The sequence below is a fragment of the Monodon monoceros genome, unplaced genomic scaffold (genome assembly GCF_005190385.1).
Source record: "Monodon monoceros isolate NGI ecotype Baffin Bay Population unplaced genomic scaffold, NGI_Narwhal_1 Super_Scaffold_18, whole genome shotgun sequence".
Taxonomy (NCBI): Eukaryota; Metazoa; Chordata; class Mammalia; order Artiodactyla; family Monodontidae; genus Monodon; species Monodon monoceros.
The window spans coordinates 174,767,907-174,780,220 of record NW_021703774.1 but is presented as its reverse complement, the minus strand read 5'-3'; the positions used below and the strand labels follow the sequence as shown (position 1 = coordinate 174,780,220).

Below are 12,314 nucleotides of genomic sequence, written 5' to 3'. Positions count from 1 at the left end.
TATGAATAAGGCAACTGTTTGATCCTTAGGCTCTGCAAGGGCTGGATGACTGCCAAAACATTTCTCAAAACTTACACTAAAACAAGAAGCAAACACGATAAAAATGAGCCCAGACTGACAAGGATTTATGCAGTTAAATACCATTATCCGGGACTCTGAGTGGGCAGCGCTCTGGAGTCGTGGTTCATTTTTCAGAATTAAGCTGGGCTTTTCCCCATGTGTCAGATCCCGCCCCGCTTCATCCTACTGTCTGTGAAAAGTCCCAAAGAGGCAGCCGTGGGGACATGGCCCACACTGTGCCCGATATAAGCAAGGGCTGCCGGAAAAGGAAGCCAGATTTCTTTCAAGCAGGAAGAGCTTTCTTTTAAGCTGGAATCTGAAAATTCCAGAGGGAATGAAAGGTCAAGGGAGGAATGAATGGAGGGAGAGAATCATGGCTAGTGAGGAGCTGGAGAGGCAACAGTGAAAGGGGAGGGATGACGGGGGCGGAAGAAAAGGAGAGACCAAAAGGAACCGCAGACCAGGTGAAGGAGCGTGAGTCTGAAGCAGCCACCACAGCTCATCAGTGCTGACCACGACCTAGGATGGGTCACACGGGCCACATTCGTCCCATCCCCTTATGTCTGTCCTCCACAAAGGCTTTTTGTAGAATTTAAATTTTTTATCCATCAAATCTCTTATCTCCTTCTCACATAAACAGATCTACAGTGGAAAACAACATCCATATGACTTTTTTAAAAAGTTGAAGTAGAGTTGATTTACAATGTTGTGTTAATTTCTGCTATACAGCAAAATGATTTGGTCATACATATATAAATATTTTTTTCATATTCTTTTTCATTATGATTTATTACAGGATACTGAACATAGTTCCCTGTGCTACACAGCAGGGCCTTGTTGTTTATCTATTTTATATATAGTAATTTATATCTATTAATCCCCAAATCCTAATTAATCCCTCCCCCACCCCCTTTCCCCTTTGGTAACCATAAGTTTGTTTTCTATGTCTGTTTCTGTTCTGTAAATAAGTTCATTTGTGTCATATTTTAGATTCCACATATAAGCAATATCATATGGTATTTGTCTTTCTCTTTCTGACTTACTTCACTTAGAATGATAATCACTAGGCCCATCCACGTTCCTGCAAATGGCATTATTTCATTCTTTTTTTATAGCTGAGTAATATTTCATGTTACACACACACACACACACACACACACACACACACACACACACACACCCCATCTTCTTTATCCATTCATCTGTCAACGGGCATTTAGGTTGCTTCCATGTCTTGGCTGTCATAAACAGTGCTGCTATGAACACTGGGGTGCACGTATCTTTTCAAATTAGAGTTTTCTCTAGATACATGCCCAGGAGTGGGACTGCTGGATCATGTGGCAACTCTATTTTTAGTTTTTAAATATATGACTTTTCAAAACAACTGAGTTTAACATTTTCACTTCGGCCACTATCTGGATAACGGATATTTGAGGTGTTTCCATCTCTCTACTAATCGAGTAAAGTTTTAACATTTAAATTTCAAAACAGCAACAGCCGCTTCTCACGCCGAGACGGGTGCAAAGGGGCAAAGGGGCAAAGGGGCCGCTGAAAAGGCGCTCTGCTACTGAGCCTTCGAGGGCCACCTCAGCCCCCCTGCCGCCTCCCAGTCCTCTCCCCGTTCCATCCCTCTCAACCCCCAGCCTCGGCATCCTTAGCCATTCCATGAACCCGCCCCCTTGGCTCTCCACTCAGCAGACACCCAGGATCTCAGCGCTTCTCACCACCACTGCTGCTGTGCTGCTCCATCCCCAGTCTCGGGCCGGGACTCTCACAACAGCCCCCAAAGCCCACGCTTGGCTCAGCAGCCAGAGGGCCCATCTGCTCAGAAGCTGCTCAGGCTGCTCGTGCAGAGCAAACAGCAAGGCCCTGAACACAGGTCCACAGGCCACCCTGACCGGCCCCCCACCTCTCCTACCGCTCTCCCCTCAGACACATTCCTGCCTATTTCTCGAACATGCCATTCCAGGCGTGCTTTCACCTTAGGGCCCCCGACCTCCAAAAGGCTCGCCTCCTCCCTTCTCTAAGGTCTCTGCTCCAACGGTGCTAAATGGTGCTCACCAGGCGTTTCCCGAGCCTCCTTAGGAAAGACAGCCCCCTACCCAGTTCAGCCTCATCCTCGCTGCCCTACTGTTTTCCCCAGCCCACGTCTCACCCCTTGACATACACTGATTTACAGACGGTCTCCCCTCGTGAGGTGGGGCCTTGTGTTCCCCTTGATGGCTCCTAACACAGCACCTGGCACATAATAAGCCTCTGACAGATACTGCTGAAAAATGAAAAGAGCAGGATCAGGAAAGCCATACAGTTTCTAAACAGTCTTCCTTAGCGTAGTTTTAAATACAGGCAAGGAATTTACAATCAATCGATATGCGTATCAGTGCCAGCGCTCATCTTAATCTCGTTCAACCTAAATGGCAAATGTCAAGCGGTGACATTCCTATTGAAGGCTCTATTTGCAAAAGCACCAGAAATCTCTCAGTCTTTCACAGCAATTCCTTTCCAAAGTTACAAGATGGGGGATGTAGCTTCATGAGAACTCTTTCTGCTGGGATAAAATCCATGGGTTTGAAAAATCTGTATTTGTGGATACATTTCTATCTCCCCACCTTCTTTTATGGGCCACACTAACAGAATGAATATGAAAGATCCACTGTATTTATCGAATCGAGTCCCCGCTTCCTGCTCTTGACTACTGTCCTTCAGCAGGTTAGGGACCCTGCCAGCCTACACAATAAAAACGGGGTAGCAGCCCTGCTCTAGGTCGGGTACCAACTGGTTTTAAAATGATTGTGTCTTAATACCGGGAGGTATCAAAAGCTAGCTTGCACCCAAAACAAACCAACCAACCCAAATTAATTTTTTTAAAGAGCAACTATTAACTTTTTTCCCTCTTTCCATGACACCTGGGAAAATCTTTCCCATTATCTACAGAACCAGTGCTTACTAAAATCAAGTCTTTCCATACAGTTATGAGGCTTCAAGGCTCCCTCCCTTGACTGACAGATGCCATGGACAGCCTGCATCCACGACTGGACCTTGGGAGAACAGCGAGAGGCAAGCCCCCGACGCCCCGGACCCGAGGCAGACCCCGCCCCTTGCCCCCCACCCACGGCCCCGCCAAGACCCGAGGCAAAGCATCCCTCACCCACCACCCCCGCAAGCTCACCACTTCGTCCTCGGTCCAGCTCTTCTCAATCAGCTTGGGCACAGGCTTCTTTACCAGGCGCTGCAGGGCTTTGCCAGCATCATAACCGCTTTCATGGAGCTAAAACAATAACAACAACTTTAGTTTGCTAACTGCACCAAATAACAGAACTGAGAGCAAATCAATAAAGGCGGGGACCCTGCATCTACTCTAACAGAAGAGTCATGAGACGAGCATACAAGACTCAGAGCCATTTTAGCCAGCATGATAATTCATTCTTATCCAACCACCCGCCCCCCCCCCCAAATTCAGCTGTTCTGCGAAAGGGAAACAGGTAAGGCAGAGAACATTCTGGCAGTAATAGAAACAGGATTAAGAGTAACAATGACATTTATTGAACATCTGGCCTGGGCTATTGCTAAGTACATTCCATTAACTCATTACCATTCTTAATCCTATGAGGAAGGTCTTCTCTCAATCTTACAGGGTAGGAACTATCGTCACCCATTTTACGTATGAGGAGACTGAGGCATGGAAAGGTCAAGTAAAGGTGCTCAACATACTAGCCAGTAGGTGGTGGGGCAAGACTCAAACCCAGCCAGCGTGACCTCTACTCTTGTCCCATTTTCCCCAAAGAGACCTAAAGACAAGCTAGATCATGTTCATTAGCATTTCTTGTCTTTCAACTGTAGTAATTTCACTAAGAAAAATTTCAAGTACCTAATTATGTAACAGTATACTAACTTCTCAGTACATATACATGAAGACGCTGGTTTATCTACATGGTCCTTTTAGGAACAGACTTCTCTCCGGTCAAAGCTATTGAACTTTTTTTTCACTCTATATCCTTTTCAACCCTGGGCAGTGCCTGGCACCCCTGAACCCTCTCTATCTTGCAAAGATATGCCTGCCTTGGCTCCTGTGAGCCTCTCCACTTCTGGTTCCTAAGTCTCAACCAGCAGACAATGAAGAGAAATAGCAGGTAGAAAAATCCACTTGCTCAGTCGACCTCCCCAAACTATGGCTGTCCCTCCAAATTTCTCACTGGAAATCTGCCGTTCCTTTACATATCTATTTCTCTGACACAAGCATCTGTTTTGGCTAAGACCTGTATCTCCAGTACCTAACACAGTCTGTAGCATAAGGTGATACACAGAAATACTTCTTAAGTTAATAAAGGCCTTCAACTATTGTCCTTAGGTAGTCTCAACCCAAATCTAAATCTCAGTGTCTTCAAATTCATTAAGCCTGATGTTGGCTGAGTACCTATTATGTTCCAGGCCACACAGCAGACCCTTGGGGATATACAGCAGTGAACAAAAATGCCCTCATGCAATGGACATTCTGATCTTTTCACCAGTGCTTCAATCCCTTATTTGAACAATTCACCAGCTTTTGCTTAATCCCCAGTACAAATACAGTACAAACCTTATTAACTGGTAAGTCACAGTTTTTATTTCCAGAAACTCACAAACTAGGGGGGGATGTGCTGTGGGGATACAACACATACAAGATAAAAAGTTCTAGCAGGTTATAGCAATTACTATCACCTAGGTGTAGGCCAGGAGCTACAGGCTCAACTGAAGGAGAGAGCCCTGTGTTCCCCTCCTTAACAGAAGACTTTCAAGGAGAACCTACAGATTGCCCTCCTGGCAACTGCTGTAGCCCCAGGGCTGGGCATATAGTAAGCCTGTGATAAATATTTGTTTGTTTGTATGGATGGATGGATGAATAAACAAATAAATAAAAGTTTGAGACATACACATCAAGTCTCTCTTCTAATCATTTAACTGCTATTGGAAGGGATTATCACAAATACCCATTTTCATTGCTCGTTCAGCAAAACAATAAGTTATTAAAAATTAAAATTTCCCGAGTTAGTCTCCCACTTTACAGGACCCCAGTTTAAGTCCAGACTATCCAAGGAAGTACAGGCTACAAGTTAATTATTAAGTCAACTACCTTAAAACGAAACACCTGTAACAATGATCAATGCTGAATCCTGCTTTTGGGGGTGGTAGAGTGTGGGTGTGGGCGAGTGTTATTTGTGTGGGGTGTATGTAATGCATATGAATGCTAGATACTAACATATTTTTATGACATTCATCATTAGACTATTTTAAAAATAAAATAGTACATATATTATACTAAATAAACAAAATACTATACTAGAATGTGCAAATGTTTGAAAACCGTCCAGTTTGGCCTCCTTACAGAAGTATATAAAATAAAAATAAAGTCAGCATTTCATACTTCGCGTGATACCCAGAACAAGCAGGTATTTGCCAAGTTCTGTAATATAATGAGGATCTGTAATGAGAGCTTAACAGCATGGGTCAGAACTGAATAAAAGGAAAAATTATACGGTTATTTAATTTTTTTAAAAAGCACACGTTAGTGACACTTTGAAATCAATTCAAGTTGACCAAATCATAAATTCTTAATAAAAAGCTCATGGCAAATTAACGACATTTTATAAGAGGTCATTATAGTAAATGGGGTAATTATAAGGAGAGCGATGAAAAACTATGGACTTTGGAGCCGGATCATCTGGATTTGAATTCTAGCTCTACTACTTACTAGGTGTGTGACCTTGGACAAATTACTTATCCTCTTTGGTCCTCAATTTTGTCATCTTTTAAAATGAGTATAATAATAACATCTACCTCTTAGGGCTATTGTGAGGACAACATTAGAAAATACATGTAAAATTGCTTAGAACGGTACCTGGCACATAGTATGCTAAATGAGTGTTAGCTATTTATTTTTAAAAGGAAAGAGAAAAAAAATGAAGGAAGCAGTCTCTACTCAATTTTCATTAATTTTCTAGATTAGAGAGTAGCCTTTTCAGAGACAGAAAAAAAAACTGTGAAACTATAAACAAAACCACTTACGTTTCACATAATTACTCACGTTAATAATTAATGAAATTTGATTAAAACTCTGGTACAGGACACAGAAAAAAAATGTAAATCTTATATGGCTGATAACAGGAAATTACTCACAAGAACATAAGGCTCATTCCAAAAGTGAACAAGTGAATGAAGTTAAGTCATTAATCCCTATGACATTCCTGCCTTTTGGTGAACCAAGGAGAGCTTTAAATGAGCTGGAAGAAATGTTTTGAGTGACTTGCTGAACTTGTGGTCGTTTGGTTTACTGGAGAGGGCTAGCTCCTGCTTGCACGATGCCCCCAGTCAAATTTCTAGTGAGGTGCTTAGTAGAGAAAGACGTTTCCCCAAAACATATCCCAGCATTCACACTTCCTTTACAAACCTTTATTTCAGATCATACTTTCCCCTGAAAAAGCTGTTGCGATGTATGGGGCAACCTAAATAACGGGTAATTCCCTCCTCTCATTTGATCCACTGTCAGCCTGTCCTCTTAAAATATTCCTCTTCCTGACCTTTCCGCGCTCCGAACTCCATAAATACCCAGAGTGCCTACCTCTCTCACCCCTATACAAAAACACAGTTGAAAAGTAAAAGGTGTGGGATTATTTGCCAACAGTGACAAATACTGACTGAACAAACGAAGTTAGGGTGTCACTGTGCTGTTATCGATAATTCATAAACGCCAGTACAAAGTTCTGCTCTGGCACACCCCCTTCCCAGGAAACCCAAAGGAACCTTTCTAAACAGTTGCCTTCTTAATGGTACAAACACTTACTCCCACTTTCCAGGAATCTTGTCTGAGAAATTCTGAGAGCTTTACATCTTTAAAGAAATACTTCAATTATATTTACTGAAGATATATTTCTAACATATTAATAGTTGTTACAGCCCATATTGCTTCTTTTGTTGATTATCATTCGAGCAGTTTGGGAAAACTCCTGGGAGTTCAGGATATCCTTCATTCCTTCCACAAATATTTATTGAGAGCTAAACTGTGCCAGACGCTACTCGGGGTGCTAGGGATGAACAGAGCTGGGAGTAACACAAGTGACGTACCTCAGAAATGCTGGCCTGAGAATCAGTTTGAAGTACTGTTCTAGTGTGACACACCTATCTAAATGTCGCATCCAAACTCTAGGGTCCTAACGGGTTGAGTTGTTGGGTTCCACCTCCTTCCTTAACATATCATATCATGCACAAGAAAGCACTTCTTAAAAAGGGTTTGTTTTCTAGATGATTATGAAGATTTTCTTTCTTCAGACTGGGGCCAAAATAATGTTTGAGCTAGAGCTTAACTGATTGTTTCAACTGTATTCCTCATGTAAACGAGAGTTGGTAAGTTTACCAAAATACTGGCTATCTCAAATCTCTAAAAATTGTCACTGAAAATATTCCCCTCTAATACCATGTCAAGCTCTGAAGAATTGGGATGATCTCAACCAGTGAAAAACATGTGCGTTTCAAATTTTAAACACCTCATTACAATCACACAGATACATCAATATAGGAAATTCAGTGCAGGCTTCCCAATATTGCTACGTTAAAAGGTTCTTCATTGTGAATAAGATTTTCTACCATTACCCTAGAGAAGATTTTTCAAAGGAATTGCAATGGAGACCCTCAAATGTCTTACAGCTTCACTTTGTAGTCTTAGAAGAGCAATTAAAACAAGATAAGTAAACCTTTCTGTCCATTTTGCAGCCAAGCCCGGCTGGGAAAATCTGGGATTAAATGCAATTTTAATGTATAGAGGAATGAACCATTTTGGAGCTACTGGGTAAAGATCACTGCAAAAAGCAGGGACCAAGATACAGCATCTTTACTCAATCAGCTTCCAATCTTCACAAGCTACTGGTAAGAGAACTTAGATCTTACACTATCACCACTTAAAGCAGGAAGTCATTCCGCAGAAACCACCGTTTTCAAATTCATCATCACAGGGCCTGTGTGTGCATGTACATGCGTGCGTGCACGTGTGTGTGTTTAATCCGATGATCAGGGAAGCATGCACTTGTAAATCTGCCGCTTCCACATCACCGAACTGCAAGTCTGCACTTATGCACAAGTAAAAGCCATCTTCCCCTAAACCACGGGTCAGTATCTGGGGGATCTGATAACAAAATGGCGATTTTTCACCAATCCACTAGCCCTTTAAAAGTGACTCCATCGTGCAACTACCCCTGCTTTGCCGTCTTCCAGCAGCCCGGCATCTGGTTCCCCACACTTACTCCACAGAATCCTCAGGTTGCGCTCTTCCCTTCGATTTTGGTTTGTTCATTGTGAAGGAGTCCAGGGTGGCTCATCCCCCTTAGGTGTCCACCCTCCTCAGCCACGTCTTCTGGTGCCCTGAGACCCAGTGGGACGTCCCAGCCCTGGAGACAGGCAGCTCCCACCACATTCTCTGCCTTCCTTCCATTCATTCCACAAAGAGTTCCTGAGCAACTCCGAATGCTACACACGGTTCCGCCTAAGATGGCCCAAGTATACCAGCAGGGTGGACCTGGCTGGGGGGGGCCGAGGGGGATGGTTCTGAAAACAATGGCAGCTTCTGTGTAACAAACTCCTAGTTTGGTTCTGCTCGACAAAGGAACTGCAACACTGAATCACACAGAGCCAAGGACACCAGCGCCCTCTGTAACTGGACACAGCTGGCTGTTGCATAAAAATCTCAATGGCCCAAAGATTCCAGGTGCTCAGCAGCCCGCTCTGCACGAACCGCTCCACAGTCAAGGCCTTCTGGAGCCTCGAGAACACAGCTCAGAGCCTGCGCCGGGGGACAGACTCCTATTAAGCAGCTTCGTCACAAACCAGCCGAGTTGCGGTTTTCGTCTGTCAAATGGGCCTGACAACACCAGCCCTCAGCTGTGTCAAAGGACCATGAAAAGCCAGAAATGAGACACTGTGACAAGATACCCCGAAATGCCAAACAACCATAGACTGTCCAGCGGTATCATCACGGGGAGTAATGTTTTAGGGACACGGCTCTTACCCGAGACTCTTCAAACACCCGGACGTTCAAGGTGCCCACCGTGCTGGGGACTATGTAGCCTCAAGTGTCCTGTGACAGCCCCTGACCTCTCTGTGATTAGCAGGAAGAAAGGGTCAGGCCACAAGAAGAAAAACACATTTCTGCAAAATTGCCCAAGTTAAACCTGCTACTCTCACTCAGCCTGACAAATCATCCCCTGCTTATTACTTTCTGTAATTTAATATATATAAGTGCTTTATTGGCAAGCTTCTCGAAAGAATAAATAATACTTAATGACTGCCTACGGTTTAATTAACTCATGATTGAACTTCTCATGGACTGCTATAAACATTAAATTATATCCTTCCTCAAAGCTGCCATGGATGGAATTCTTGTTTCAAGCTTTAACTCTCCTGCCTAAACAATTCTGAAATTTCAGCAAATCTGTATATTGGACAGGGAGGTGAGAGAATCAACCTTAATGCCTGGTTATAAAGTGTGTTATTTTACAGAGCAAGGACGAGGTCTTAATTTAAATAAGATTGAAAATGTGCACATGTCCGAACACCTCATTTATATTACAGCAATGATTAAACGTCGCTGGATCTGGGGCAGTCTTATTAGCATAAACTCCACGTATTACCACAACGTTTCAAGTTTCTACTCAGGCTTTTCATCTGAGCTGCCATTTTCTGTCTGCGTGATGTTGCAAATAAATTTTCCTCTTGGCACGGCTCAGCTGTCAGGCACCTCTGTTCTATAATGAACCCATGAATTACATCTCCTGCTCTGTCATCCCTGGTCTCCCACATCAAAATATTGTTCTTCAATTGTAATTTATAACTTAATTTAAATGTCCCTTTTACTGTGACCTTTTTAGATCAAATGGCATTGCATCTGGCAGCTTCTGCTACACTAAAGTATCCTTTTGCAATTACAGCCCTTACAATAACTGGAGAAAAAGCCTACCTGAGTTAGATTGCATTCATGCTAAATATTAAATAATTGCAGTCCATTAAAGATAATATTAGATTTCAAAGTCTTTTGCTCTGCAAAATACATTATTTACAATAAACTGCCAAAATAACTTAGGGGAAAAAAAGTGGAATTTGGAAAAGTTCTTAAAATCCTTCATGTAGTTTTAATTATTTCAATTATTTCTCACTAACATGAGAGAAATCTTGCTGAAATCTAAGATACAACTTAAAAAGTTTTTTATCATAATCTGTAATTCACAAATGCCTATATATTTTCAATCATTCCTCCATCACCAATGACCTAGTACCAAGCTCAAAATATGATACATGTATACATTTAAAAACCAGAGTTAAGACTAAAAGCACAATGTTTATTTTTGTTTGGCTACTGTCACTCCAAATAATGCTATTTAAGCACTGGAGAGGATAAATTTCTCTAAATACTCCTATGGGCATACATTTTAGAGATCATGGTTAAGACAGAATTTAACCGCTGAGAGTAAGGGCTGAGGGAAAGATTCAGTTAATTTTCAGAAGGAAATACATTGTCGTTGGACCAACCCTCCCCCTCCAACACTCTCTGAATAAGTACAATGTTCCAGGAATTATGCCAGACCCTGGGGTCACAAAGGAGAAGGGAGGAGGGAACCAACATTTCTTGAGTATTGCATGTACTAGGAACTTACTAGGTCATTATGATTTCATCATCCCTCACACCACTCTTTAGTGGCAAGAGTACTAAAAATGAGGAAACAAAACTGAGAGGTTCAGTGTCTTGCTCGGGGCCACTTCTCTAGAAAGCAGCATAGCGAGGATTCTAACATAAGCCCAATTTCTAGGAAGTCTGAGACTCAGCCCCTGCCCCAAACATCTACACTGGAGCAGCTTAGAACCGGCGATCTGGTGGGAGCAATGGGCTCGGGGGCTCCTCCAGCCACAGGGAGACAGCAAGCTCAAGGTCTTTTCTTAACCTGGGGCGGGGTGGGTAGGCAGGAGGAGGAAACGAGCAACTCAGAGAAGAGGAAACACACACACATAAGCAAAATAATGAAATAAATGTATGATAAAAACACAAAAGTGTCAGTGACTGCGGTGATATCTGCTCTGCTGAAAAACCAAGATGACTCCACAGAGCAGATGTGAAAAATCAACAGAGTAATATGATTAACCGTGCCTACACTTAAGGAAGGGCAACAACCAAACTAAAAACACCACTCCAGGAGCAAGTAAAAGTAGGCAGTGCTATGTCTAGATAACACTGCACTTTTAACCGAGTTTCCCATGGCTGATACAGCACTGTACCACTTCTCATTCACAGTTAATTCTCGCACAATACTGTAACCAGAAATTAACAGGTCACCATCTCCTGGCTACAGTGTTTTTGAAGGTATTTTAAACACACAGAACAGGAGCCTCAACCACAAGGTGATTAGAAAGTAAACACCAAATGCTGGCACTTCAGCTGAGGGCAGTATGTTTTTAAAATACAGAACAAACCAAACTCAACGTCTTGGCCATTTCTGACCATCTGCCTACTGTCTTTACGAACACAAACACCTGGAAAGGAGAAGCTGAAGAGTTCCTGGGCCAAAGACACAAGTTTGGGAGTTTCGCAGAGGTGAAATCTCAACAGGACAGGGTTCCTGGCTTTGATTCAAACACTTGTTCTGCCACCAGCCGTGTGACAGAAAACAAGTTAAGTATTTTTCTAAATCTCAGTATTCTTGGCTGCAAAAAGGAAGAATACAGAACCTATTTTGAAGGACTGTTTAGGATGAAATAAGGTACGTGGTAATCACTGAGCATGACTCCTGGAGAAGGAAATATTCCATTAAGGAGAGCCGACTAAAAAGAGTGGGGGTTTCCCTGGCGGTGCAGTGGTTGAGAGTCTGCCTACCGATGCAGGGGACACGGGTTCGTGCCCCGGTCCGGGAAGATCCCACATGCCGCGGAGCGGCTGGGCCCGTGAGCCATGGCCGCCGAGCCTGCGCGTCCGGAGCCTGTGCTCCGCAACGGGAGAGGCCACAGCAGTGAGAGGCCCGCGTACTGCAAAAAATAAATAAATAAAATAAAATAAAGTAAAAAGGGATGGGACGGGATGACCGTCACGGGAAATAGCACTGGTGGTAAGGAAAGTGAATCAGCTTTAGAGCGCCACAGGAATGAACTTTACTCTACAGTACTTACAACACAGGATGACAGACAGGATTCAGAAGGGAAATAACAGAGAACCTGGTGACTGTTGAGAATCTCAGGAGCAAGTTACC

General features: G+C 43.1%; 1 protein-coding gene across 6 annotated transcripts in view; it reads right to left on the bottom strand.

Annotated features, from left to right (window-relative positions):
- Window positions 1-12,314, bottom strand: part of RERE (arginine-glutamic acid dipeptide repeats) — a 426,438-nt gene that overhangs the window by 92,288 nt on the left and 321,836 nt on the right. For all 6 annotated transcript variants that reach the window (XM_029230137.1, XM_029230140.1, XM_029230141.1 and 3 more), the window contains one exon: window positions 3,230-3,328. In XM_029230137.1, coding sequence (XP_029085970.1) covers window positions 3,230-3,328 — 99 coding nt within the window. The remainder of the gene's footprint in view (window positions 1-3,229; window positions 3,329-12,314) is intronic.